Source organism: Cricetulus griseus (genome assembly GCF_003668045.3).
Source record: "Cricetulus griseus strain 17A/GY chromosome 1 unlocalized genomic scaffold, alternate assembly CriGri-PICRH-1.0 chr1_0, whole genome shotgun sequence".
NCBI lineage: Eukaryota > Metazoa > Chordata > Mammalia > Rodentia > Cricetidae > Cricetulus > Cricetulus griseus.
In genome coordinates, this window is record NW_023276806.1 from 222,116,143 (window position 1) to 222,142,895 (window position 26,753).

At 37.2% G+C, this 26,753-nt stretch overlaps 1 protein-coding gene across 6 annotated transcripts in view; it reads right to left on the bottom strand.

Annotated features, from left to right (window-relative positions):
* Ankib1 (ankyrin repeat and IBR domain containing 1) overlaps positions 1–26,753 on the bottom strand; it is a 99,979-nt gene that overhangs the window by 29,564 nt on the left and 43,662 nt on the right. For all 6 annotated transcript variants that reach the window (XM_027389824.2, XM_027389823.2, XM_027389820.2 and 3 more), the window contains exons 5-9: positions 18,127–18,244; positions 7,619–7,827; positions 5,949–6,037; positions 2,666–2,810; positions 1,638–1,804 (exon numbers count right to left, since the gene is read on the bottom strand). In XM_027389824.2, the coding sequence (XP_027245625.1) occupies positions 1,638–1,804; positions 2,666–2,810; positions 5,949–6,037; positions 7,619–7,827; positions 18,127–18,244 (728 nt within the window). The remainder of the gene's footprint in view (positions 1–1,637; positions 1,805–2,665; positions 2,811–5,948; positions 6,038–7,618; positions 7,828–18,126; positions 18,245–26,753) is intronic.

Here is a 26,753-nt window from a genome sequence, read left to right on the forward strand (position 1 = left end):
TTCCAGGGTGTGAGGACAGCCTGGTCGTTCCTATGAACATTGAGAGTGGGTGTAAAGAAGACACTTGTAAGAAGCTCTAGCAAGGACTGCATAGTAGAAAGAGAGCCATGGGCTGCTGTTTAATGCTACCCTTGTGTACTAACTCATCTGAGAAAAGTGGTTTGGACTCCAAAGTATTCTAATAATGGCTACTAGATAGAGTAGCTGGGTAATAATCTAGATTGCAGATGTAGTCCTGCTGATATCATAAAGCTAAATTCTTTAAGATTTTCTTGTACTTCTGGGATGTGGTTTTGCTGTGTAAGTGGCTGGCTTCAAACCTTTGTTCTTTCTGTCTCAACTTCCTAAGTTTATAAGGATGCATGACCACACCTCACTCCTAAAATTTAATGGGTGACTACTATCTGCTATCTATTGAAACTGTATCTCAAGATGTTCATAGAAAATGGTGTGGAGGATCTACTGAGGTTATAAAGAAAAAACATGGCTGTCTGAAGTCTGTACCCCTGGATGCTATCCTAACATCAACAAAACAAGATGTGTCAATGTACACAACTGTTGGTAGGAATATAAAGTGGCTTAAAAAGGAAAAGCCTTCTACTCCTTTAAAACTTTACTACTTGATAAAAAAAAATTCTATCAAGAAGTTAGAAATTTTAGTTATATATAATTAAAGAACCTTAGAAATCACAAATACTGAGTGAATTAAGTAAGAATCATCATTTTGATAGTTATTTTCTTTAGCTAGAATTCTGAATCTTGAAGGCAATGTTCTAAATAACTGCATGTATGCTCATGTATGTGTGTGCTAATTCTAGAAATAGACAAAAAGCAGAATACTATTAATAAAACTATTAACTGAATCTACTTGGAATAAATGAGAATGCTGATTACTGACAAACATAAAGCAAAATGAGCACGCTGAGTTACATGTTATTTGCAGGGTTAGTTGATCATCAATTCACCCTTACTCAGCACTTAAGAGGCACTGGAGACTAAATAAAATTGAAGCCATAGATAGCCCTAAGTTCCTAAACAGGATCACACTTTACCATCACCCAAGAACTCATTTTGGGAGAGCCTCTCTAAAACACATACATGTTTAAGTCCAGGATAGAAATCTGGAAAAGACTGCTTGGTAACTCTAAACACCCCTGGCTTACAATGGTTGCCAAAGGCTTACAGTTTATGAAGAGATGAAACTATGAACATTTTCTAATCTATAATCAGCAATTTTGTGGTTATGGATTAAGTAAATGGGCCCTGGAATCAACAGTGGGCTTCCACTTCCATCCCTGCCATATTCTAGTTGTAAAACTAGACCGAACTTCCTTATGGATAAGGTGGATATAACAGTATTCAATTCACAGCATTGGGAGAATAATTCAGTTAAAAATATATAATCACATTAAAAGGACTTAGCATGGTGCAAACATCAAGCCTAGGATAGTTATGACTAAGAATTATGAAGAATAGTATTAAGTGCACTGCATTTTATACACATTGTATACTAAGAATGAACTAAATTACTAAGAATAGTATCAAGTACACAACATTTTATATACCCAATTCACCGCTCAAAGTCTTTACAAACTATCAACACAAGGTGCGGCGGCTCTGGCCTGCCTTATACTAACCAGCAGAAGAGGTGTCCTTTGCCGCAGTCCACAGCAGGAGCTCTTAGCAAGGGGAAGCTGAGGGTGTCAGACCCAGAGGGATTTGACCCCTGTTTTGTCAGTCTGACTGCTCTTTCACAGCCTGCAGTAGGACACCATTTAATGGCAGGATTATTTTCAACAAAGGCCTGTTTAAAAATCATAGTAAGAAGAAAAACAAAAGAAACTATTTCAGCTGCAAATTCTAAAACAGAGTTTATCTCCACAGTGACTCAAAGCAAATAAAAGAATGAAATCAAACACAAAAGTTCAGCTTTAAAAAAATACTAAAAACAGTACTTGAAATACTTCAGAAACAAAAATGTGCCATTTAGCTTAGTGATAGAATGATTTTCAAAACTTTTTTTCTTTAATCTAAAAACTAGGTAAATGATAATAAAGTAAAAATGCAACTATCTGCATAAAAATGTCTAACATAAGAATGGCTTGTTACGTATTGTGCTACTTTTTCGATTAAATGTAAGCAGAAATGTGTATGTTATATTTTAATACTAAGTTTGTAGATGCATTTTGAGAAATATATAAAAATCAGTATTATAATATTTTCTACATTAAAGAGGTAGGGCCTAACTTTTTAAAAATTACTTAATAACATTTAGAGTAAGAAAAATCTATACAAAGTTACATACACAAAAAAAGTAAGTTGCATGTTTCCCATTAACTCTTAAGTGAAAATGGAGGATAAGGAAAAAAAGACAAAAAAATTGTAATTTATTGTATTAAACTATTATTTGGAATAGGACGTTATTAATTTCCAAGTTAAAATTTTGTTTGTTACTATGTACTTTAAACGCTATTTTATCAATAAAACAGGGACAGCTCTTTTGTGGGGGGTTAATTTTCATTTTGCCTTTTATACTTATAAAATTCTGCTTTGGCTCAAAGTTTTAATTAATATTACCATTGATATATGCATTTTTTTGGAAAACAAAGAGAACACTACTTTGTTTATAAAAAGAAAATATAGGCTTAATAAACAGGTACCATACCTTAATATCAAACTGTAGGTAGCGTTTGTCCATCTCCTTAGAAACTACACTTTCTATAATATCTACAGGCACAAGTTGAAAGCACTCATATGCAGGGCAGAAAATATTATGGGCTTCACCTTCTTGAATTTTCAGATTTAAAAACCTGTTAAAATATCAAGGGACAGAAAAAGGGAGAGGATGTAAGTTTTTGTACATCCTAACAATGTTTTTCTTTCTGATGTATTTTCTATGTCTGTGGAGTTAAAACAACACCGAGAGCTGTATAGTGAGTGCAATGGAGGATGCTTAGCATGCACCAGGACCTGCGTTTCTTCTCCAGTCATCACTCTCTGCCACAGCTGCACTTGCGAGCACACGCAACTCTGTACTCAAGAGCCCGAGGCTGGATGGAGGCCTTCAAGTTTGTAAGGTAGCCCAGGACTACATTACACAATGAAAACCTCTGTCAAAAAACTAAAACAGCCAGACCAATTAAAATCAAGCCAAACAAACAACAAAGCACACCAATAAAACAGGGATTATCATTTGAAACACCTAGTTTTGCTCAAGCACCCCACCTCTACACACACACACACATACACACACACACACACATACACACACACACACACACACACACACACACACACTCTTTTTATATAACTTTGTTTTACTTTGTCCTTTGAAAAATCTGAACTATTTTTCATGTAAAAAACTCAGAACTGAGTGACCTAGAAAGAATTCTGAATATTCTATCCCTTTAACTAAAAGGGAAATTATCCAGAGATAAATCAAAGTTTTTGTAGCATCAATGGAACATACCTTTTTAAAGAAAAACTTTTTCCCTTATATTTCATTTAGATGAATATGAAAATGAGTTCCCTGTCATATTCTATGTACACTAATAAGGTAGTAAGAAAAAGGCATATTGCAAAATAGAAAGAAGTACATGGTGAATTAACCCATTCACAGTAAGTTTTGAGCTAGAAAGATTTGTCTTAAATTTAATGATCTTTAGCAATTTATTTTAATGATAAAAGCCTTACTTTCACAATATTTTAACTAGGATAATAATATCTACTTCCCAGGGCTGTTACACAGATAGGATAGTAAAATATATACAGAAGACCTGGTATTGATTAAGAATCTGTATGTTGGATACAGATCTAAAAAGAGAACTCTCAACAGAGGAATTTCAAATGGCCCAATGACACTTAAGGAATTGTTCAATATCCTTAGCCATCAAGGAAATGCAAATCAAAACAACTCTGAGATTCCATCTTACACTGATCAGAATGGCTAAGATCAAAAACACCAATGACAGCTTATTCTGGAAAGGATGTGGAGAAAGGGGAGCACTCCTCCATTGCTGGTGGGAGTGCAAACTTGTACAGTTGCTTTGGAAATCAATATGGTGGTTTCTCAGAAAATTGGGAATCAATCTACCTCAAAACCCAGATATACCATTTTTGGGCATATATCCAAAGGATGCACATTCCTACCATAAGGACATTTGCTTAACTATGCTCATAGCAGCATTATTTGTAATAGCCAGACCTGCACACAACCTAGATGCCCTTCAACTGGAAGAATGGATAAAGAAAATGAGGTACATTTACGCAATGGAGTACAACTCAGTGGTAAAAATAATGACATCTTGAATTTTGCAGGCAAATGGACAGAACTAGAGAACACCAACCTGAGTGAGGTAACCCAGACCCAGAAAGATGAAATATAATATGTATTCAGTGGATATTAGACATAAAGCAAAGGACAAGCAACCTACAGGCCACAACCCCACAGAACCCTAGGTAACAAAGAGGCCCCTAAGAGAGACATAGGACCCGCCTAGGAAGGGGAAACAGACAGGATCTCCTGAGTAAATAGGGCAGGAGGGAGGGTGGGATGGGAGAGGGTAGGAGGGGAAAATGTATAGCTCAATATAAAAAGAATCTGTGTGTTTTACAAGATGTTATAACTTAATATCATGTTTATATAAGCAAGAGACGAATGTTTTAAGACTGGATTTTAATGGCCTTTAAATAATTTTTTTGATACAAGTTCTTATGTACTCTAGGAGAGCCTCAAACTTGTTATATAATTGAGACTGTCCTTGGACTTCTGGTCCTCTTGCCTCTACTTCACATACAGGCATGTGCCAGCAGGCCAGGTTTATACGATACTAAGGTTGGTTGGTACTCAGGAATGCCAGCCAAGCATTCTACCAACAACGATACATTTCTAGCTGTGGATTATACTGTATTTAACAATTCTAGAGGAAACTGATGGAGAATAGACAACTAAATTATGACTGCCTGGTTAATATGATCAACAACGTTGATTTTTCTATTCTCTTCTTCCTTTAGGGGCATCTAATAATTTCACTGCACTTAGGAAAAAAAAGAAAATCAAGGGAGACCTAGAAAGCCTGTCTTAGACATGAGGCGTAAGGATTACTATTCTGAAGAATGTCTCAGTGTGGGTGGGAAAGAGTAATTTCCTTTTCTTTAAGTCCTTGGCACAGATCCACAAAGCATCGGACCGCAATGATAATGTAGAGAAGATGGGAAAAGTAAAGCAGACAGGAGGATTCCCACTTCATGAAAGGCCAAGTTTTATTTTTCTACATTCAGCTGAAAGAATGTTTTGAAAAAAATTTACATTTATTTATTTGTGTGTGGAAGTGGGGCACACATACCACACTGTATATGACTACCTGAAGGAGTCCTTCCTCTCTTTTCATAAAGTGGATTTGGGGAATCAAACTCAGGCCATTAGGGTTAGAGGCCAATGCCATTATTTGCTAAGCTATCATCCCTCTAGCCACAAGTTTAATCCCAGCATGGGAGAGGTAGAGGCAGGTGGATCTCTGTGAGTTCGAGGCCAGCCTGGTCTACAGAGTGAGTTCCAGGACAGGCCCCAGAGCTACACAGAGAAACCCTGCCTCAAAAAGCCAAAAAGTCAAAAATGAAAAATAAAAAATAAATAAATAAAAAGTTCAGAGACCACCAATGCTTAAAATCCTTGGGATAAAAGACAGAAACTGATTCTTTATATTCAGTTTACATCTGAAGTTTATATTATGTGTAATATAAATAAAAATACTAATACAATTGTTTAGATATACTTTCTTTGATATCAGAGGAAACACAAAAATATTCTTTGTAATGAAGCATAGTATGCAGCCATGTAATTCAGAAACCAACATAAATGATGATTAAATACTGAAAGCAAACAATTTCATTACGAAACCAAAGGTGCTATCACGCAGAAACGATGAATAAGCTGTTCATATACTCACGATTCCCAACATCCTCGACAAAAATCATGTCCACAGGGCATGTCCACTGGATCTTCAAATACAGAGATACTGCACATACAAATGTCACACTGGAGATGTACAAGAAAAGTGACTTAACAGGGTCATACTCTAAAGAGAAGCAATGCACTCATTTTGTTCAATAGTTTAACGACAAAAAATATTACAGGAATCATAAATCTTAAAAGTTAAATATCTCAAGCCAGGTGTTGGTGGCACACGCCTTTAGTCCCAACAGTCGTGAGGCAGAGGCAGGTGGATTTCTATGAGTTTGAGGCCACTCTAGTCTACAAAGCTACACAGAGAAACCCTGTCTAGAAAAACAAAAAAACTCCCCTAAAACCAAAAAAAAGTTGAATGTCTTGTAGGAGGAGCAGTGGGAGGGAAAACTGTGAGTAGAATATAAAATGACAAAAAAAAAAAAAAAAAAAAAAAAAAAAAAAAAAAAAGCCAAATGTCTCAAAGCTACAAAGTCTGTAAAGAGTGCCTAGCTTGGACTTAATGATAAATACCATGACTGCCTTTTGTTTTTTGTTTTTTTTAAATATTGGTTATGGCATTTAGTATCTTAATAAAAACAAACAAACAAACAAACAAACAAACTAGGTTTAGCTATTAATCAGCACTGTGCATCAGGAAAGGGAAACACAAGAAACCAATCATTAGCATCACTCAGGTCAAGATCCCACAGGCACTACAAAGCACCCACTTGAGTGTGTGTCTTTCACTCTGTGCTCACTGTGGAAAGCGCACAGAAACAGAGCAACGTTGTGCTTCGAACACAACACTTCAGGATTTTTAAGACTGGCAACTTGGGCTGGAGAATGTGGCTCAGTGGTACAGTGCTTGGCTAGCAGGGTTGAACACCTAAGTTCAACTGTTAACACCTTCTACCCTACCACCCCCCGCCCCCCCCCCACACACAAAATAAGAAGCAAAGTAAAGTTTTTCATGCAAGGAAGTCTGATATAAAACTATGTTATCTTTTAACATGACTTAAGAGAAACAAACCTTTATGTAAATGGTGAATTATCGAATAGGATTTTGCTTTCCTAAATGGTCCCTACACAAGACAAAGGGTGCTTTCTTTCGTATCTATTACAAACTCTGAGTGGGAAAAGCACTCAAGAAGCTCATGTCCTGCTCAGCACACCAGTCTGTGTGCTGTTACCTCACAGACAGGCAGTGCTGCTCCACGTTAAAGGAGAAGCTTTTACTACGAAAATGCCCTGAATGGCCAACTCAAAAGCTTTGCTGGACAAGTGCATGATCATAAAAATATACTGCAAATTGCTTTAAAAATTAGCATTCAAGCAAATTATTCTAAAAGTTATGTTTTAGGGTAAGCATGCATACTACAAACTAAGTTTTAGTATTTCCAGTATGCTGTGTTTAAATAACTGAATACTTTTAGGTAAAAATATAGCACACGGCTTTTCTAAATTGTTCTGAAGTAAGAAAATATTTTACTTTTCAACCTATAATTCAGAGCTCACAAAAACATTTACCAAAGCATGAAAATAACTGAGCCTTCAAAGCAAGGAACAGCATTCAGTTATAATCATATAGCCAGTCACTCCATGGAACAGTATCACATAGTTCCAAAGTTGAAAAACTAAAAGCAAAGCTATGGGAAGTATACTAAGCCATACCAAACTGGCATCTAAGTCCCCAGGAGACAGACTGATTTCATCTGGAGAGGTGACAGAAGAGCGAGTAGTCCTTGGAGTTCTTGGGGAAGGAAGCGTGTCCCAGGCATTGTACCCACTTGGTGGGGGAGTTGGCATCTGCACACCTGACCGTTGGCAGCAGTTCTCTGGGTTAGACATCCAAGCTTCAAGCAATTTCTCCCTGTCCCAATCTTCAGGAAAAAATAGAACAGATGTTTATCAAAACCCAGAAACCACATGTTTTGAAACCTACTAACAGAAACAGGATAAATGAAGAAGATACATGTCACCCAAGTTAAAAAAACACAGAATTTATATACAATAGTAGCTATGTAGGCATGTCTCTAAGTAGACTTAAGTTAATAATATTTTAAAATAGAATTTAAACTCTTATAACAAATAGTAATAGCTAAGAATGTGCTCAGAATTTCCAGTAATTTCTACTGATATTTTAAGTAGATGGCTCAGATCATTTAGAATTTACTAAAATTTTTATGGTAGAGGTTTAATTTAGCCACCTTTTAAATTCATAATTGTGCAACTGTCTTCACAATGGTCTCTAGCTGTAAAATGATTATACAGTCCTAAAGTATAAATGATTATACAGTTGGTTAAAACTTGTGAAAGTAGAATGAACTTCCCAAGGAATTGGGTTATAAAAGTAAGTTTTCAGTGAATTAAGTATAAATCTGTATTAGGGAAGCTTAAATTTGGCTTAATCTAAAACACATAATCTTCCTTTTGTGAACAATTATAAAATGGTTAAGTGAAACATGTTATTATAAAGTCCAGAGTCACAAAAAATCCAGTTTATAAAAAACTAAAATAATCAATTATTTTGCTTGGGGTTGCATATACAATATGCATTTTACTTCTCCCAACTATTTAGGTGAAGAAACCAAGATTCAGGGAAGTTACTTAACTTACCCAACCTCAGAAAGGGACTTGAAACCTCTTTGGGATTCCATATGTGTTCTTTCCACCATCACACACTGTCAAGTGTATGAAAAGTGCCCCCCTCAAATGTAAAACAGAACGATATAATCTAGTCATCCACTTATTCACAAGAACCAATGTCAGCCTACTAATGCGATACCCGGACAGTCATGTTTATCTTAACATTAACTGCAATGGTTAATGGATTCAACATAGGTACTAACCAAAAGACGAACAGACAAAGAACACTACCCCTCTGCCCCACACAACTTTTAAAGTTCTTCTGAGAACCAAGTAAAGTTGATTATACTTCTTCATGTTAGGACGTGGAGTTTCTATTCTGCTTCTACTTCCCATTTCTTAGGCCCACTATAGCAGAAGACAATGTCTACAATTTCTGCCATTTCCTTAGTATATATAGGACCCTATATACAGATACTGTGTCCCATTCTTTGTTCCACTCATAGAAAAGCAATTTAGAAAGTTACCTGCCTCTCTTAATGCTTTCCAAGAAATCTGATTTAGGTTTCAAAAAAAGGAGAAATTCCTCAGACATAGTTTATCAGTAGTGGTTCATTAACATTATATAATCACAAATGATAATGCTTGGTATACATTCAAGTTAAATGCACAAATATTCTGAACAGGAACATTCAGTCTACTTGACAAAGAGAACACTACAAGTCAAGTTAAACTGACATTGGTAAAACTATTTATCATATTATAGTGCCAAACTCTCAATCAAGTATAGGAAAACAAGCACAGGATGACTGATACCCCAAGACCAACTGTATCTTACTCTTGAAATAGGAAAGTGGTTGAGTATTATAAACGGCAACTTATATCAGTAGTATGTTCAAAGAGACAAACAAACAGTATTGACATTTCTTAAGTCTGAAAAAAGTACAACACATTGAAAAATGATTCTTGACTTTTAAAAGAAAGCTTAAAAGGAGACTGTTAGCAGAGTGAAAAGACAGCCTGAGAACAGGAGAAAATCTTTAGTACATATATATATACTGCTAAAATTAACCACCATCCTATTCTCCAACTGCCAGTTTTCAAAACAAACACAAAGGTCAATACACATTTTTTAAATGTTCAACATTGTCAGCCACTGGGAATCCATCTCACGCTATCCAGAATAACTAGAGTGAAACTATGAATGCTAGGACAAGGATGTGGAAGGGAGAGGTCCTTCTACACTGCTGGCTGGGGTGTTAGGTCGTTCAGCTACTATGCAAATCAGTATGCAAGTTTCTCAAAAACTGGAAATAAAACTCCACATATGACACAGATATACCCCCACTTCTGGGGACATACTCTCTCATGGAGAAACTTATACATCTATTTACTGCTACTCTAGTCACAAAGTAAGGAAATGGAATCAGCCCACATGGACATGTGCAAACGAAGAAACAATGAAAGTGTGGCGCATGTGCACACTGACACTTTATTCATCGGTAAAGAGAAATGAAATTGCAAAATTTTCAGGAAAATGGGTAAGTCTAGAAATTATTAAAGTAACCCAGACTTTGAAAGACAAATACTATATGGTCTCTCCTATGTGAGCCCGAGGCCTTTAATTTCTAAGGGGGTAAATATGGGCATGCCATGAAGTAGGAAGGGGATGAGATGGCAAAAGGTGAAGGAAAGCGTGGTGGTAGGAGAACACGGTGCCATGGAGGAGGAAAGGGACTGATTACTGGAACTGCAAGGGTTATGGGCGGCAGGAGAATGGGAAGGGAGAGGAAGGGAGGAGGATCAACAGAGACGGATTGTAAACGACAGTGTCACAATAAAACTCCATTGTATGCTAACTAAAAAAATACGAAATCTACACCCATGTGGTCAACTGAAGTTTTAGGTAAAAAGGCAATGGCGCAGAAAAGGGTAGAGCTCTCAGGAAAGGACAAATTTCCATGCAAAGATTATAATTTTAATCCACATATCATAAAAGTGAACTAAAATTTCGTCATAAATCTGGACTTCGGGGATGCAGCTTAGTAGCAAAGATCTTGCCTAGCATACACAGGGCCCACGGATTGATCATTAGCTATAGCATCAAAAAAGAAGCCATGAAGCACAAAGAAAACAACAGGACAAGTCAGGCATGGTGGTACACATTTGTGATCCCGACACTGGGAGGCTGCAGTAAGTTTAAGACCAGGCTACAATACACAGAAAAATCTTAGCACAAACCAACCAACTAGCAAATCAGTCAGTCAAACTCCTCAAAATTCCAGACAAAAATCTTCATAACTTTAGGTTAGCCACAGGCTTTACTAGGTACAATTAGCAACAGCAAGATCCGTAAAATAAATAAAACTATGTTTATTAAAAGAAAGTTTTTGGGGCTGGAGAGATGGCTCAGAGGTTAAGAGCACCGACTGCTCTTTCAGAGGTCCTGAGTTCAATTCCCAGCAACCATGTGGTGGCTCACAACCATCCGTTATGAGATCTGGTGCCCTCTTCTGGTGTGTAGATATATATGAAAGCAGAATGTTGTATAAATAAATAAAATCTTAAAAAAAAAGAAAGTTTTTGTTAGCAAGAGAAAGATACTTCTTTTAAGCTGGAAAGAAATGTGGTTCAAAACAACAGTGAATTTAAAATACCAGAAACATTCCTGGGATTAAAGTTTCTATGTCACTTGGACTGGTTTAATGAAGAGCTGAAAGGTCAATAACTAGGCAGGGTTTGGGAGGAAGAGAGGACACTGGAAGGAAGGAGAAGAAGCCTTGAGAGGCAGAGCTAGCAGGGTGGGTGCTATGAAGATGAGGTAATAAAGGCATGAGGCAGAAAGTAAATTAATAAATGGGTTAAATTTAAGTTATAAGAGCTATTTAGAAACAAGCTTAAGCTATTGGCTGAGCTTTCATAAAAAATAACAAGTCTCCCTGTTATTATTGGTGGAAGCTGATGGTCCTGACGAAAAAGTCTGATTATAGTACTACTTTAAAAAAATCTAATTTTTGTCTAAATTAAGACCTATATAAATTTGGTTTTCTCTAAGACCACTGTTTGCAACACAGTAAAGAACAAACTAGTACCTGATCTTGTTTTTTACTTAATCCAAGAAAATGAAAAGAATCACTAACAATGAGCATTACAACAGGGTGTTATACAATATAATTAAACCAGATCAAAGGGTGTGTGTGTGTGTGTGTGTGTGTGTGTGTGTGTGTGTGTGTGTATGTAATTACCATGATACAAATGATCTGACTGTCCTTGTAAATCACAAGATACCCACCCACAAGACATGTTTTGAATATAGTAAGTTGAGTTCAGTGTTTGGTAAAAAAGAAGTAGCTTCTATCAGACTAGCCCTACAAATAGCAGCTGTAAATGAACAAAACATAAATCATAACATTCTGAAGACACTAGAGAGATGTTGCAGAATATTTGTGCACACCGTAAAGATGCATCTCTGACTAAGGCATCTTCTGATTGGTTTAATAAAGAGCTGAATGGCCAATAGTGTGGCAGGAGAGTGTAGGCAGGGTTTCCAGGCAAAGAGAGGAAGAGAAGGAAGAATCTGGGTGCCCGGTTTTGCAAGCAGACGTGGAACAAGCCATAGGTACCAAGTAAAGGTAAAAGCCATGTGGAAGGGTTAATTAAGCTATAAGAGTCAGCTGCCTCTCAAGTCTAAGGTAAAGGCCAAGCTTTCATCATTACTAAGAAGTCTGCATGTCATTATTTGATGGCTGGTGCTCCAAAGAACGTCTGATAAGAAAGCTCGTAACAAGAGAGCAACAAAGAGCAGCAGAAAAGGGGGAGCACTGATACTTGTCCAACTGAAAAAGCACCAAGTGCCTGTTTGTATAACGTTTCAAAGCATTCCTTATAAAGGCAAAAAGGGATACACAATTAACAGTAGGATCATAGATACCTAATTGGAAGATTATGTAGGTTAGCATTCAGTAATATGAAAGTTTCATATTACATATTAATTTTTAAAACATTATTAACAATATATGTACTAATCTTATTATTGTTGAAAATAATGGCAACTTCCCATTATTTTTTTAAATATTTTTTTCTAAATAACATTATTTTTAGAATCACATAAAACATTACTACAACAAAAAAACCAAGCCATATAATTTATTTTTATTGTGAAATTAACAATTGTAAAAATGTTCGTTTCTACTTACTTTTACTTATGAATTTAACTTACTACTTAAAAATAATACTGCCAAAGGCTACTTCTGTGTTAGGAAATTGTCTATAATTATCATTTATCAGAGCATCTGGAATACATTCCCCATTCAGTTCCCAAAGTTTTTTCATTGCTGCCCTCCAAAATATTAGCAACAGCACACACAGTGGAAAACTCACCTTTGAAACAGGCCATCAGTTCAAATTCCAGATATGTTACTTATTTACCTATATGAACTTGAGCAAAATCTAGAAAAATTATAACCACTTCAACTAGATTGTTTTAACTCTGCGTGTTGAGCACCTAACAGAAGCAACAGAAATCAGCAATAATGCCAATAAGGACTAACAACAATTAAAATGTTCTATTCAGACTAAAGGAACCATAAATTAATTCATATAAAGGTAAATACCATCTTCCAAATTTAAAGTACAACTAAACAATTTTCTTGGATGCATCACTGAAAGCGGTAAAAATAACAACTTCAAAATGTTTAGAATGTAATTATGAGGAAACTATAATAAAATCGATTCTCATTTAAAATATATTAGGTATTATCCAACTGTGAGGCATATAAAATAATTTTCTTGTACATTATGACTTTTTACAATAGTTCCATTATGTCCATTTGTTTTTTCCCTTTGGTTTTCGAGACAGTATTTCACTGTGTTGCCCTGGTTGTTTTGGAACTTACTTTGCAGACCAGGCTGGCTTTGAACTCACAGAGATCTGCCTTCCTCTGCCTCCCAAGTGCTGGGATAAAAGGTGTAGGGTAAAAGGGCCAGCCAAAAAACCCACTTTGGCCCTGACATCAGAGCCAATCCTCCAGCTGACCAACCTAAAGAAGAAACCAACCGACCCCTGAGCAGTCTAAGCAGGAAACCAACAAATCCCTGAGTACCCTGACTCTGAACCCGGAGCTAGTGAAAGAAACATCTGAAACCTGAAGCCACAGTGATGGAAACACTTTATCCCTGAACTAAAAACCAAAGAAAAAACCCTGACTCTGAAACCAGTGCCAAAGAAACAGACTTTGTCCCTAGAGTCAGAGACAGTGAAAGAAATACACCCTGACCCTAAAATTAGAGCCAAAAGGCTAAAAAGGGCCAGTGAAAGAAACAGTTTGGCCCTGAAACCAGAACCATCTCTGCCCCCGACCAACTGAAACACAGAGCCAACCAATCCCTGGGCAGAAAAACCTCTCCCTGGAAAAACTCTGCCCCTGAGAAGCCCTACATAAGCCCCTCTGCCTGGTCAGGTGCTGGTTATCCTTTCCCGTCCTGGCAGAGGCAGCTACTCTCCTGGACTCCTCCCTCCCAAATACATCTTTTGGCAAAGAATAGAAGAACTTGCTGAGACATTCCCTTAGGGGGAACTGAGCAAGACTGAGAACCAAGAAACTTGCTAGGACTTTCCCTTAGGGGCCGAGCAAGACTGTAGCAGAGAAAAGTAACAACTTCTCACCAGAGCCTCCCCTTTAGCAGACTGTAGCTGAAGTAGGAAGGACATCTTGGGCGGGATAAGCAACCGGTTAGGACGTTCCCTTAGGGGTAACAGAGCTCAGCTGTAACGGCTTTCTCCGGAAAGGTGTGGGATTGTTAGTTATATCCTGTGGGGAGATGTCTCCCATCGCACTCCTGCTAAGTCAGGACACCTTTTTCCCCAGGGCTGAGCTGTCCGTGTCCTGTTGCAGCTCCAGCCTCCAGAGCTGTCCTAGGTAGCCTGGCTTCCCAGTAAATCAAAACACCTTTGCAGCCCCGGAGCTGTAGAACACTCCCACTAGCTCACATTTTGGTGCTGAAACCCACACTCTCACTCGCTCACAAATATTTATTGAATGTCTTTGAAGTCAGGCAGTGAAGATATACAATGATAGGAAAACCACCCACAATCCTTCTCTTCGTGGAACTTACAGTAAGGAGATTGCTAAGCATACATACAAAAAGCTCACCATGAAGAGGCAGACACTCCTTGTCAGGGTGGCCCCTGAGAAACATGGTAACACAATTTAAGGCATTTTGTATTTCTGTTCTGGTTGGTGCTTGTTTAGTTATTTTGAGACAGGGTCTCCCTATGTAACCTAGGCTAGTCTTGAACTCATCATCCCAAGTTACAGGATTTTAAATGTTCCTTTCACTCCCATGATTCTGTACAAGTTTTCATATTATGAATGTTAGACATTATCATTAGCTAAAAGGAGACTATTCCCCTATTAAACTGCCTCATTAAGCAAGCTCTCTACAAATTGAGCTATGTCTCCAGTCCAAGAAGGCTATTATGAATTTCTAAATTTAAGTTTTTTGACCCAGGATTTACTTTGGAATTTAAAAGATGATAATGAAGAAACAATTTAAAGCAAAAACATAGATTTTTAAAAAATAAAATTTCAAGTATGTTTATTCATTTCACAACTATCTTCTGAGATTAATATACATTTGGTATTGCAGAAACACACACACACACAGAGTTTCCAGGTTAATAAAGAGAAAATACAAATAAACCTAAAACCATTGGAAAACACGTATTTTAGGAACTGAGACACTGCTTCCTATCCATCTCCAGGAAGGTCTACCCACATGCAGATATACCAACATAGTACCTGAAACTATGTATTGAAAAAGCTTGCAGCATTAGCAAAGTTGAGAACCACTGGTGTAAGATGTGTGTGTGTGTGTGTGTGTGTGTGTGTGTGTGTGTGTGTGTGTGTGTGTGTGTGTGTGTGTGTAGAATAAAATTGAAACAGGAAGGGTCCCAAAACATACAGGCACAGAAAAATGCTAAGAGGTGGTTTTTAAGGACAAATTGGGATACATGGTAAGAGACCTGCGAGACTAATAGCCCAGATGAAGAAACCCGTGTCACAGGTTTAAAAAAACTGGATGGGCTTAAAGTCTGGGGAGCCAAGGCAGAGTGTTCATTCATGGAATGACAGGCTCAGATTGGCATTTTTAAACAACAAGAAATATGTACTGGGTGAAACCAGAACAACAAAACTGAAGATCAGGATCAGGGTACTACAATGATGAAAAATTTAAGTCTAAATTTAAGTCATCTGTTGGAATGAAAGAACAAAGATGAGTAGATGCCAAGGAGGTACTCAGGAATAGCAATGAAGGGAATGGTCCAGACATAACACAATGAGGAGTAAAGAACGACATTCAAGTTTCTGCCAGGGTAATTAGATGAGGCTGGTGTTCACCTATCAGTGAGGAGTTAACTGAGGACACTGTTAGGTTACACAGAAAATAACAGATAAACACTAGGAAATACAGTTTAGAAAACCTGGTTACAGTCAGAGTGTAGGCATGCAGCTATTATAACTCAGGTCATTTTGAAAATTATTGGTTTTATAGCAGTCCATTTAGCAGACTTGTTAAATGTATTTCTAAGCTCGACCCCCATCTCAGGACTCTGGAGCTGGCCTTGGAATCTATGTTTAATATCCCAGGCCATTCTTTTTAGAGTACATTTAGGAGCCATTGGTATATACCTAGAATACCGTGGTTCAGAAGGAAAAAAACACCAATGATAGAATTATAAAAACACTAGTACTAACGAACGGCATGATTCCTGAGATTTAGCAAACAAATTGGTAATAGTGGTTCTCAACCCAGGATAAAATACTGAGGTCTGAATTTTTTTTTGTTGTTTGTTTTGGTTTGGTTTTTGAGATAGGATTCCTTTGTGTAACAACCCTGAATGTCTTAGAACTCTTGGCTTTGTAGAACAAGCTGGCCTTGAACTCACAGAGATCTGCCTGCCTCTGCCTCCTGAGTGCTGGGATTATTATGACCAAAAGATGAAGAACATTTTAGGAAATAACATTCTATTTAGGTGTTCAGAATAAAGACATTTTAAAATTAGACAATTGGAGCTTCAAAATAACTGGAATAGGACTGATACTTACTATTCTGTTTTTAAATGTAATTTTTGTTAAAAATTTAGCACTTCTCCTTTGTTGTGGGATATTTACATACTGTGTGAAGATGTGATTGTGATTGGTGTAACAAAAAGCTTAATGGGCAACAGCTAGGAAGGAGGCACAGGCTGGACTTCTGGGCACAGAGAGAACTCTCGGAAGAAGAAAGGTAGAGTTGTCAGCCAGACACGGAGAGGAAACAGGAGGTGCAAGATGGAGGAGAAGTGATGCCACATGGCAGAATTAATATAAATGGTTTAAATTTCAAGAGCTAGTTGAGATAAGCCGAAGCTAAAGGTCAAGCTTTCATAATTTATAAGATGTCTCTGTTTAGTTATTTGGGAGCTGGCTGACAGGACAGAGAAAGACTCATTACATTCCCTTTTATTTAGACAAAAGGGGGAAATGGTGTGGGACATTTGTACACTGTGTGTATTGCTGTGACTGGTGTAATAAAAAGCTTAATGGCCAACAGCTAGGCAGGAGGTATAGGCCAGACTTCCAGGCAGAGAGAGAACTTTGGGAAGAAGAAAGGTGGAGTTGTCAGCTGGACACAGAGGAAACAGGATGTGCAAAAGGAGAGGTAAAATTCATGAGCCACACAGCAGCACAGAGACCAATAGAAATGGGTTAATTTAAGTTGTAAGAGCTAGTTAGAAACAAGTGTAAGTGGAGACCGTGCTTTCATAATTGGTAAGTCTCCGTGATGTTATTTGGGAGCTTGCTCACTGGCAGGAGAGAGAAAGACTCCTTATAACTTTCTTTTTAAAAATTATTTTAAAGTCAGACAAATGAGCAAATATCAGGTATGCCAGGCGAGTATATCCCGGCATGCAACAACTTCCAAAGTGACTGTGCTAAGAATGACAGTGATAAAAGAACAAATTTGGGGACATTTTCTTAGGTGATATCTTTAAGGGGAAAAAATACCACCAAAGTGAATAAATAAAAAACAAATAAAAATGTTATAATTAACATTTTTAAATCTTAATTTCATTTTGTACATTTCATGGTGAGAAACAGCTTTTGTATAAATATTAATTGATAACATACTTGAGCCATACAATTTGACACTTGAATGACTTCAACAAAAACAACTCAGCAGCTCAATCAAAGAATGCACATGCCTTTAATCCCAGCACCCAGAGGCAGAGGCAGGTGGATCTCTGGGAGTTTGAGGCCAGCCTGGTCTACAGAGCTACACAGAGAAACCCTGTCTTGAAAAACAAACAAACAAACAAACAAACAAACAAAACAAACAAACAAAAATTTAATTTCCTTCTTGGTTCTGGCCACTTCATGCATCATAAGTAAAGTGCTACATAATGATGATTATTAGAGCAACATGTGCACAAACACTATGTTGGCCCATTAAAGAAAAACATTTCATATTAAAACACAGAAATAGCCATGTTTAACCCTGAAGTTTGAAAAGGTGCCAAGTTATCACAGGCATTAAGAATTTCTCATTACCATGAGCTCGAAGTAGGGCTTCAGCAGTAAACAGAGGGGCCTGGAGCATGTCTGCAGTCTCCACAATAAGCATATCCTTTAATCTACGAAGATCCTGAGGCCGTAATCCTTCATAAGGCTTTGGAAAGAAAAGAAACAACTGTTAAATTGGCTATATATTCTAAAAGAAGTACAGATGGCTACCAGTTAACATTCCAGTTTGAGCAGATGTGGAAGAACTGTTTTGGGTTTCAGTGTATCCTTGCACGGGTCCATTTTAAATCGGAAAGTGGCTGCAGGGGTTCAGGACCTTATCATTCTCAAAATCAAGGGAATATGATGGGAGACCACTGTACTTTATAGAACTACAATCCTGGGTAATATACAATATAATATTGTAATGTGTAATATATAAAAAGCTATAGAAATAAAAAACAACCGTTAAGTAATAATCATCATTGTAATTGTTTTATCTAGTCGATACCTGATAGGTATGAGTTAGTGTGTTTGTATATGCATGCTCACTTAAACACAGTTGCAGGAACTAATCAACTAAGTAGTAACCAGCTTCTAGTAGTAAACAGAGAACTACAGATCACATTTAAAAAGAAGCAAGATTTCCCAAATGTTTAGGAGGGGAAAAAAAAACAATCCACAAAACACAAAAACTACTGAGGATGTCCTCAGGCAGCATCTATCAGCTGTCAGAGAGCACTGGGAATACAATCTATCTCACTTACTACAGTTGATTTGTAAGTATTTACAATTTCTTGATTGTAATTGCTAATCTCTTGATTTATAAAAGTATGATAATCACTTCATTAGTCCTTATATAACACCTGAGTAGGACTGTTCACACAGGTAATTTGTGAGGTGATAGGATTCACTTCTTGATCTCTAGCTATCTTCTAGCAGAGTCACATAGAAGGTAATGAATATGTTAGTTTCAGAAAGACTGGTAGAACTCACCACATAAAAGTCTACCAAGATTTAATAAAAAAAAAGTATACTATTTTAAACATACAGAAAAATTTGAAAATCCATAGATAAAACGTTATAAAACATAAACATTCAAAAAGGTACAAATTTTTACCTACTAACTTGGCCAAGGTTAGAAAAACAAGGTAACACTTAATGGTGGTAAGGTTTTAGAAAGCTGGTCTTCTGATTCACTACATGAAAATAAAATCTTCATTTTATATATAAAACTACATATAACAACTTGGTGTCACAAGCTTTCCTTTGGAACATTCATCTTTTGACCCATGGTAGAAATCTATTCCAATGTAAACAAAAGCAGTCATCCGTAGTGTTACTTGAAAAAGAGAATAAATGCAAATAGCTCAAATACATATTAACAGAGTTATAGGATATGTACATGTTACAACACTCATTCATTTAAAATGATCTTCCCAAGTTTTCAAAAATTCAAAAGAGTTAAAAATAAAATGTGTGAGTCAGCTGGTGGTGGCGTATGCCAGCAGCACTTGGATGGTGAAGGCAGTCAGATTTCAGTGGCTTTGAGGCCAGCCTGTTCTTCACAATTCTGGGACAGCCTGGTCTATACAGTTCTGGGACAGCCAGGGCTACACAGAGAAAACCTCGCTTGAAAAAGGAAACAAATAAAGCAACACACACATACAAAAAGAAAACATGTAATATTATTGAAACAACATAAAATATACAAGGAGCAAAACTTTAAGGTAATCCTATAAAATACTAAGGAGTATTTGAAAGCAACAGAATGATAAACTTTAAAAATAAAAGTCACTAAGATGTTAAGGAGATCCTAACAGCTGCAGTATGCATAGTCTGCCGAGTTCTTCCCATTGCAGACTGAGGTGAAACAAATTTATATCACATGCCATAAACACACTACTTCATCTGTGTACACTCTAGCCATGGCTGTGATCATGTGATCACACAAAATAACTACAAAGAAGTGGAAATTTAACCCAGGGTTACAATGGGGATATCATTAAATGAACACTGCCAAGTTAATCCTAATTATCATTAGAAAAATGTCTTAAGCAAATTATAAAACACTTTCTCCTGAAAAACACAATATAGAATTTGTTCCACAAGTTACATAAAATCTATCACACAGCTTCTTTGAAGTGTTTTCCACATTCAGCCATGCATCCCGAGGGAGTCCACCCTGCCTTAGCAATGGAGTTAGGTGTTCCCAATGATGGCAACTATACATTTCTTCTTTTTTTTTTATTTATTAGTTCAAATTAAGTATACATTTCTTAAAAGTTCCTTTTTAGATTAGTAATAATTTTACTTCCTTTATGTTCAATCAACTAAGTAGAGAGGAAACAGCGAATTTAATGACAACTCTGTAGATTAATGTTATCCAGACACTAATAATACAAATAAATAAATAATAGAAATGATCCTTTCTTGCAATTCTGACAACATACAGAGTTTAAATTTCAGACAGTTCAGGGATAATAGAGAGACCTAACTACATTAGGTTTTGAACTGAGGTGGGTAACAATGGAGGAGGTCTTGAAGGACAGAGGCACACTGCCTTCATGAGCATGTAGCATTCTCTGTGGAACTCCGCAGAGCTGTAATCAGGTCATGTGAAACATTCTGATATATTGCTAGACTAGCTCTCCGTTCTGTGGCAAAGACTAAAATGAAGGTGCCTTTCTCTTTTCTGTTGCAATGATAAACTGTTACTATTTTCAGATCACAAGCCAGTAATAACCTTCAAAGAAAGTCAAAACTCATACAAAAAAGGAAACTGAATAAAAAAAACCTTGAATAAAGTACCTCCTCTGTATCTGTACATTACTGCCATCAAAGAGCCACAGAGGAAATGAGCAACAGCGTAATACACAAACTACTATTCTGATAACAGACAGAAAAATGACAGTTATTTTCAAAAACTATTTCAGAAAGACCATTATATAAAGGGATCATGAAAAGAATATTTTTCTATTATTTATTCCAGAAACAAAACTAGTCAACCACCCCAGTCACAGGTGAACACATTTCATTGTAAAAAAGATTGCTCAGCTCACTGAGGTGCTTGTGCACAGGCCTGATGCCCTGAGTTTGATCTTGCAATCCAACACAGCAGCAGTAGAGGATCTGTACACACACACCACACACACACACACACACACACACACACACACACACACACACACACACACACACACACGAACGAACATACATACACTCTCATGAACACGTATACATAAATTCAAGACATAGAAGACACTTAGAGGAGAAAAGAGATGGCTTCTATTCCCTTTAATGTTAATTTTTTTTAGCTGATCCTTGAGGTTAGCCTGAGAAAGAAAAAAAACAAAGTTACACAGAAAGTCCTTCAAGCAGCTTCTTCTCTCAAGTAGCACTTCTTGCTTAAGTGCTGACACTGGGAATAGCCTACATTTCTACCTGATAACAAGTTTTGTTCTCACAAAGCAGGTTGCTTGGTTCTGCTAGCCAGATCATCTGGCTAAGATAATGTCCAGTATGTGGGAATCTTCCAGGAGAAGGACTGTAGCCTTCTTTTCACTTACCCAGAAGGCATGCATACAATATTTTATAATGCATATTTTACAGAGGCCTAATCATCACCAGCATTTTAGAGTTCAAAAAAATCATAGTTTTCATTTTTCTTTATAGTAGGTACCACTCTTTGGAAATTATGTGCTTATTTAATTTTTAAATTCTTATATATGTTTCTCTGTTGGAATATAAACATCAGGAGGGCAGGTGGCTAATCCACTGAGACCTCTACTCACCTGAAATACTTCCTGCCAAAGCTGACAATTTTGTTGGATAATGAGAATAATAAGGAGACCAAAAACAAACAAAAATGATGATGACTCTCAACTCATCTGATTCATCATCCTGTTATTAGAATAGCACTAAGGCAACTTGTACTAAATTAAGATGTGCCATAATTTACAGGGCATGCCATACACTAACTATAAAATGAAGAGAAACTTCAGCTAAAATATAAAGTTTAAAAATACTTAAATCAGTTATGTTTTTTAATAAAGAAACTAGTCAAAATATACAACCCATATGTCTCAACTTTGGGAAAAATGCTCCAAATAAATTGTTAAATTTAAAAACTTTTACAGCCAAGTGTGGTGGCACACACCATTGCTTCCATTACTTAGGGGGCAGAGGCCCAAAGACCTATGGAAGGCAGACTGGTCTACACATAAGTTGGGGGTGGGCAAAGAGGGGGGGAGGGAGAGAGAAAAGGGGAAATTTTTTTTTTTAGTAAAACTGTAAAATATGATTTTATTCACATTAAAATTGTAGTACTAACAATCATTGTTCATTGATCTCTCAATATCAACAGACTCAATAGAAAGACAAAGACTAACAGGATGAAAACAGGATCCATCCTTCTGCTGCATACAAGAAACACACCTCAATATCAAAGACAAACATTACCTCAGAGTAAAGGATTGAAAAAGGTGTTCCAAGCAAATGGACCTAACAGGCAAGTTGGTATACCCATTCTTATATGTAAAAAAAATACACTTCCAATCAAAATTAATCAAAAGAGATGGGGAAGGAAACTTCATACCTATCAAAGGAAAAATCCACCAAGATTTTTTAATTCATAGTATCTATGCCCCAAATGCAAGAGCACCCACATTTGTAAAAGAAACATTACTAAAGCTTAAAACACACATTGACAATGCTAGTGGAAGACTTCAATACCCTACTCTCACAAGTGAACAGATCGTCCAGACAAAAACTAAACAGAGAATAGTGGAACTGACCGATGCTATACATCAAATGGCCCTAACAGATATTTACAGAACATTTCACCCAAGATGGTATACTCACAAAAGAATGTACTGTCTTCTCAGCACCTCATGGAATCTTCTCCAAAATTATCCACATACTCAGTTACAAAGCAAGTCTCAACAGACACAAGTAAAATAACCCCTGCTATCAGACCACCATGCATTAAAATTGGATTTCAACAACAGAAAACCTACAAACACATAACAAGACAGAAATACAGAAACTAAAGATTTCCTTGAATTCAATGAAAATGAAGGCACAACATATGAAACTTACAGGACACAATGAAAGCAGTGCTAAGATGAAAGTTCATAGTACTATGTGCCTATATAAAGAAATTGGAGAGATCTCATGCTAGCAACTTACCAGCACACCTGAAAGCTCTAAAACAAAAAGAAGCAAACACACTAAAGAGTAGATGGCAGGAAATAATCAACTCAGGGCTGCAATCAATAAAACAGAAACCAAGTGGCAGGATACAAGATTAACGCCAAAAAAAAAAAAAAATTCAGTAGCCCTCTTATATACAAATGAAAATTGGACTGAGAATAAAATCAGAGAAACAACATCCTTCACAATAGTCACAAACAATATAAAATAGGTTGAGGTAAGCCTAACCAAGCAAGTGACAGCCTTGCATGACAAAACCTTCAAGCCTTTGAAGAAAAAAATTGAAGAAGGTATTAGAAGACAGAAAGATCTCCCACGCTCATGGCTTTGTAGGATTAACACAGTAAAAATGGCCATACTACCAAAAGCAATCTACAGGTTAAACACAATCCCCACCAAAATTCCAACACAATTGCTGACAGACCATGAAAGAATAATATAGCTAAAACAATCCTGAACAATAACTGAACTTTTAGAGTTATCACCATCTCTGATTTCAAGCTCTACTACAGAGCTATAGCAATAAAACTAGCATGGTATTGGCATAAAAACAGACAGGTTGATCAAATGGAATCAAATAAAAGACCCAGAAGTCAATCCACACACCTATAGACACACCTGATTTTTGATAAAGAAACAAAAAATTGAAAATGGAAAAACGAAAGCACCTTCAATAAATGGTGCTGGTCTAACTGGATTTCTGCATGTAGAAGACTGCAAATAGACCCATATTTCTCACCCCACACAAAACAATTCAAAATGTATCAAAGACATCAACATAAAATCAGATACACTGAACCTGATAGAAGAGAAAGGGGAATAGCCTTGAATGCATTGGATAGGAGACAATTTCCTGAACAGAACACTAGTAACACAGACACTAAGATCCACAATTAGTAAATGGAGCCTCATGAAACTGAAAAGATTCTATATGGCAAAGAACACCATCAATAAGACAAAATGGCAGCCTATAGGATGAGAAAAGATCTTCACCAACCCCACATCCAATAAAGGGCTAATATACACAGTATATGAAGAATTAAAAACAAAACAAAACAAAACTAAAATCAGCAAACCAAATAATCCAATAAAAACTTGGAATACAGAATACAGAGAATTCTCTATAAAGGAATCTCAAATGGCCAAGAAACACTTAAATGTTCAACATCCTTAGCCATCAGGAAAATGCAAATCAAAACTATTTTAAGATTCCCATTTTACAATTCTCAGAATGGCTAAGATGAAAAACACAAGAGGCAGCTCATGCTGGCGAGGAGAACAGGGGAACACTCGTCTGTTGCTCATAGGAATGCAAACATGTATAGTTACTATGGAAGTTAACATGGTGGCTCCTCAGGAACCCAGTTATATCCCTCTAGGGCAAATACCCAAAGGACACTCTATCTGATCAAAATGACAGCTTTATTCAAAATGACCAGAAACTGGAAACAACCTAGATGTCTTTCAACTGAAGAATGGATAAGAAAATGTGATACATTTACACAATGGAGTTTTACTCAGCTGTTAAAAAATGGTATCATGAAATTTGCAGGCAAATGGATGGAACTGGAAAAAAAATCATCTTGAGTAAGGCAACCCAGACCCAGAAGGATAAACTCATTCATAAGTGGATATTAGCTGTAAAGTAAAGGATAATTATGCTACAATCCACAGCCCCAGAGAAGCTAAGTAAGAAGGAAGGCTCTAGGAGAGACACTTGAATCTCTTTGGGAAGGGGAAATGGAATAGATTTTGGTGTTGGAGTGGGGGTGGGGAAGGGAACAGGAGGGATCAGGCGGGGGAGCGAGGGGCAGAGAAAGAGAGTTCAGGGAGAGATGACTGGAATTGGGGGCTATTTGGGGAAACCTGGTACAGTGGAAACTCCTTGGAATCTATGAGGGTGACCCTAGTAAGGACTCCGAGTAATGGAGGGTACGGAGTCAGATCTGGCATCATCTGTAACCAGGCAAGACTTCCAACAGTGGACTGAAACACCAACCCAGCCACAAAACCTTTGACCTACAGATGACCTTTCTGTGTGAAAGATGTGCTGGTGAAATAGTGGCTCAGCTTGTGGGAGTGGCCAACCTATGACTGGTCTAACTTGAAGCCCATGTCACAAGAGGAAGCCCATGCCCAACACTGCCTGGATGGCCAGGAATCTGAGGCTGAATATCCCAGAGACCTACAGTAGAACCAAACAGGACTGGCAAAACAAAACAAAACAAAAAAACAACCAAAAAACCAAAAACCAAAAACCAAACAAAAGTCAAATGTTTCCTCATGATATAATGCTATATTCACAGATCAGTGCCTAGCCCACTCACCATCAGAAAGACTTTATCCAGCAACTGATGGGAGCAGATGCAGAGACCCAGAGCCAAACATTAAATGCAGAAGAGGGAGAGCAAGAATTGTAGGATCCAGAGGGACAGAGGAAACCAAGAGAACACGGCTCACAGAATCAATTAAGCAGAGCGCACAGGGGCTTACAGAAACGAAAGCAGCAATCATGGAGTCTGCACTAGGTCCTCTGCATATATGTTGCGGTTGTTTAGTTTAGGGTTTTTGTGGGACTCCCAACACTGGGAGTGGGGAAGTATCTTGGCTCTGTCCAGCCTTGATATGGCAGTTTATGCCTGGTCTTATTGCAACTTGTTATGTGTATTTGGTTGGTTGTCCTGGGAAACCTGTTCTTTTCTGAAGGGAAATGGATAGAGGAGCAGTGGATACAGGGGAGAGGGCAGTGGGTGGGTTGGGGACGGGAAGCAGTGGAGGGAGGGGAACAGCGGTCAGGATATATTATGTGAGAGGAGAGCCAGGCGGTGATGCTGCACACCTTCAATCCTAGCACCAGGGAGGCAGTGGCAGGAAGATCTCTTGAGTTCAAGGCCAGCCTGGTCTACACAGTGAGTTCTAGAATAGCTGGGGCTACACAGATAAACCCTATCTTGAAAAACCAAAATGGGAGAAAGGGGGTGGGAGGAGGGAGAGGAAGAGAGGGAGAGACAGAGGAATAAATATAAAAGAAAAAAGAATTTTAGATTTTCATAAAAATAGAAAATAATGATGGTAAAGAAAATTATCTATACCCATGAGAATCATTTTTGGTAATTTTGATCCTTATCATATATGAAATTTCTTTCTATAAAATCAGATTTGAATATTCTGCAACCTTTTTCCAACTCAACATAATAATTTACTATAGTTACACTAAATTCACTTATATATAAACCTCTATCTTTTATAAATGTCTCTTCCATTAATTATGAATTAAGATATCATGAAAGCAAAAACCTACACCTATCATTATAATTCATGTTCCACTGCATCACAACAACTTTATTTCTGAATACTACTATTGAAATATCAAAACAACTCTGAGATAGCATCTTACACATGTCACACAACAATGACAGTTTATGCTGGAGAGGATGTGGAGAAAGAGGAACACTTCTCCA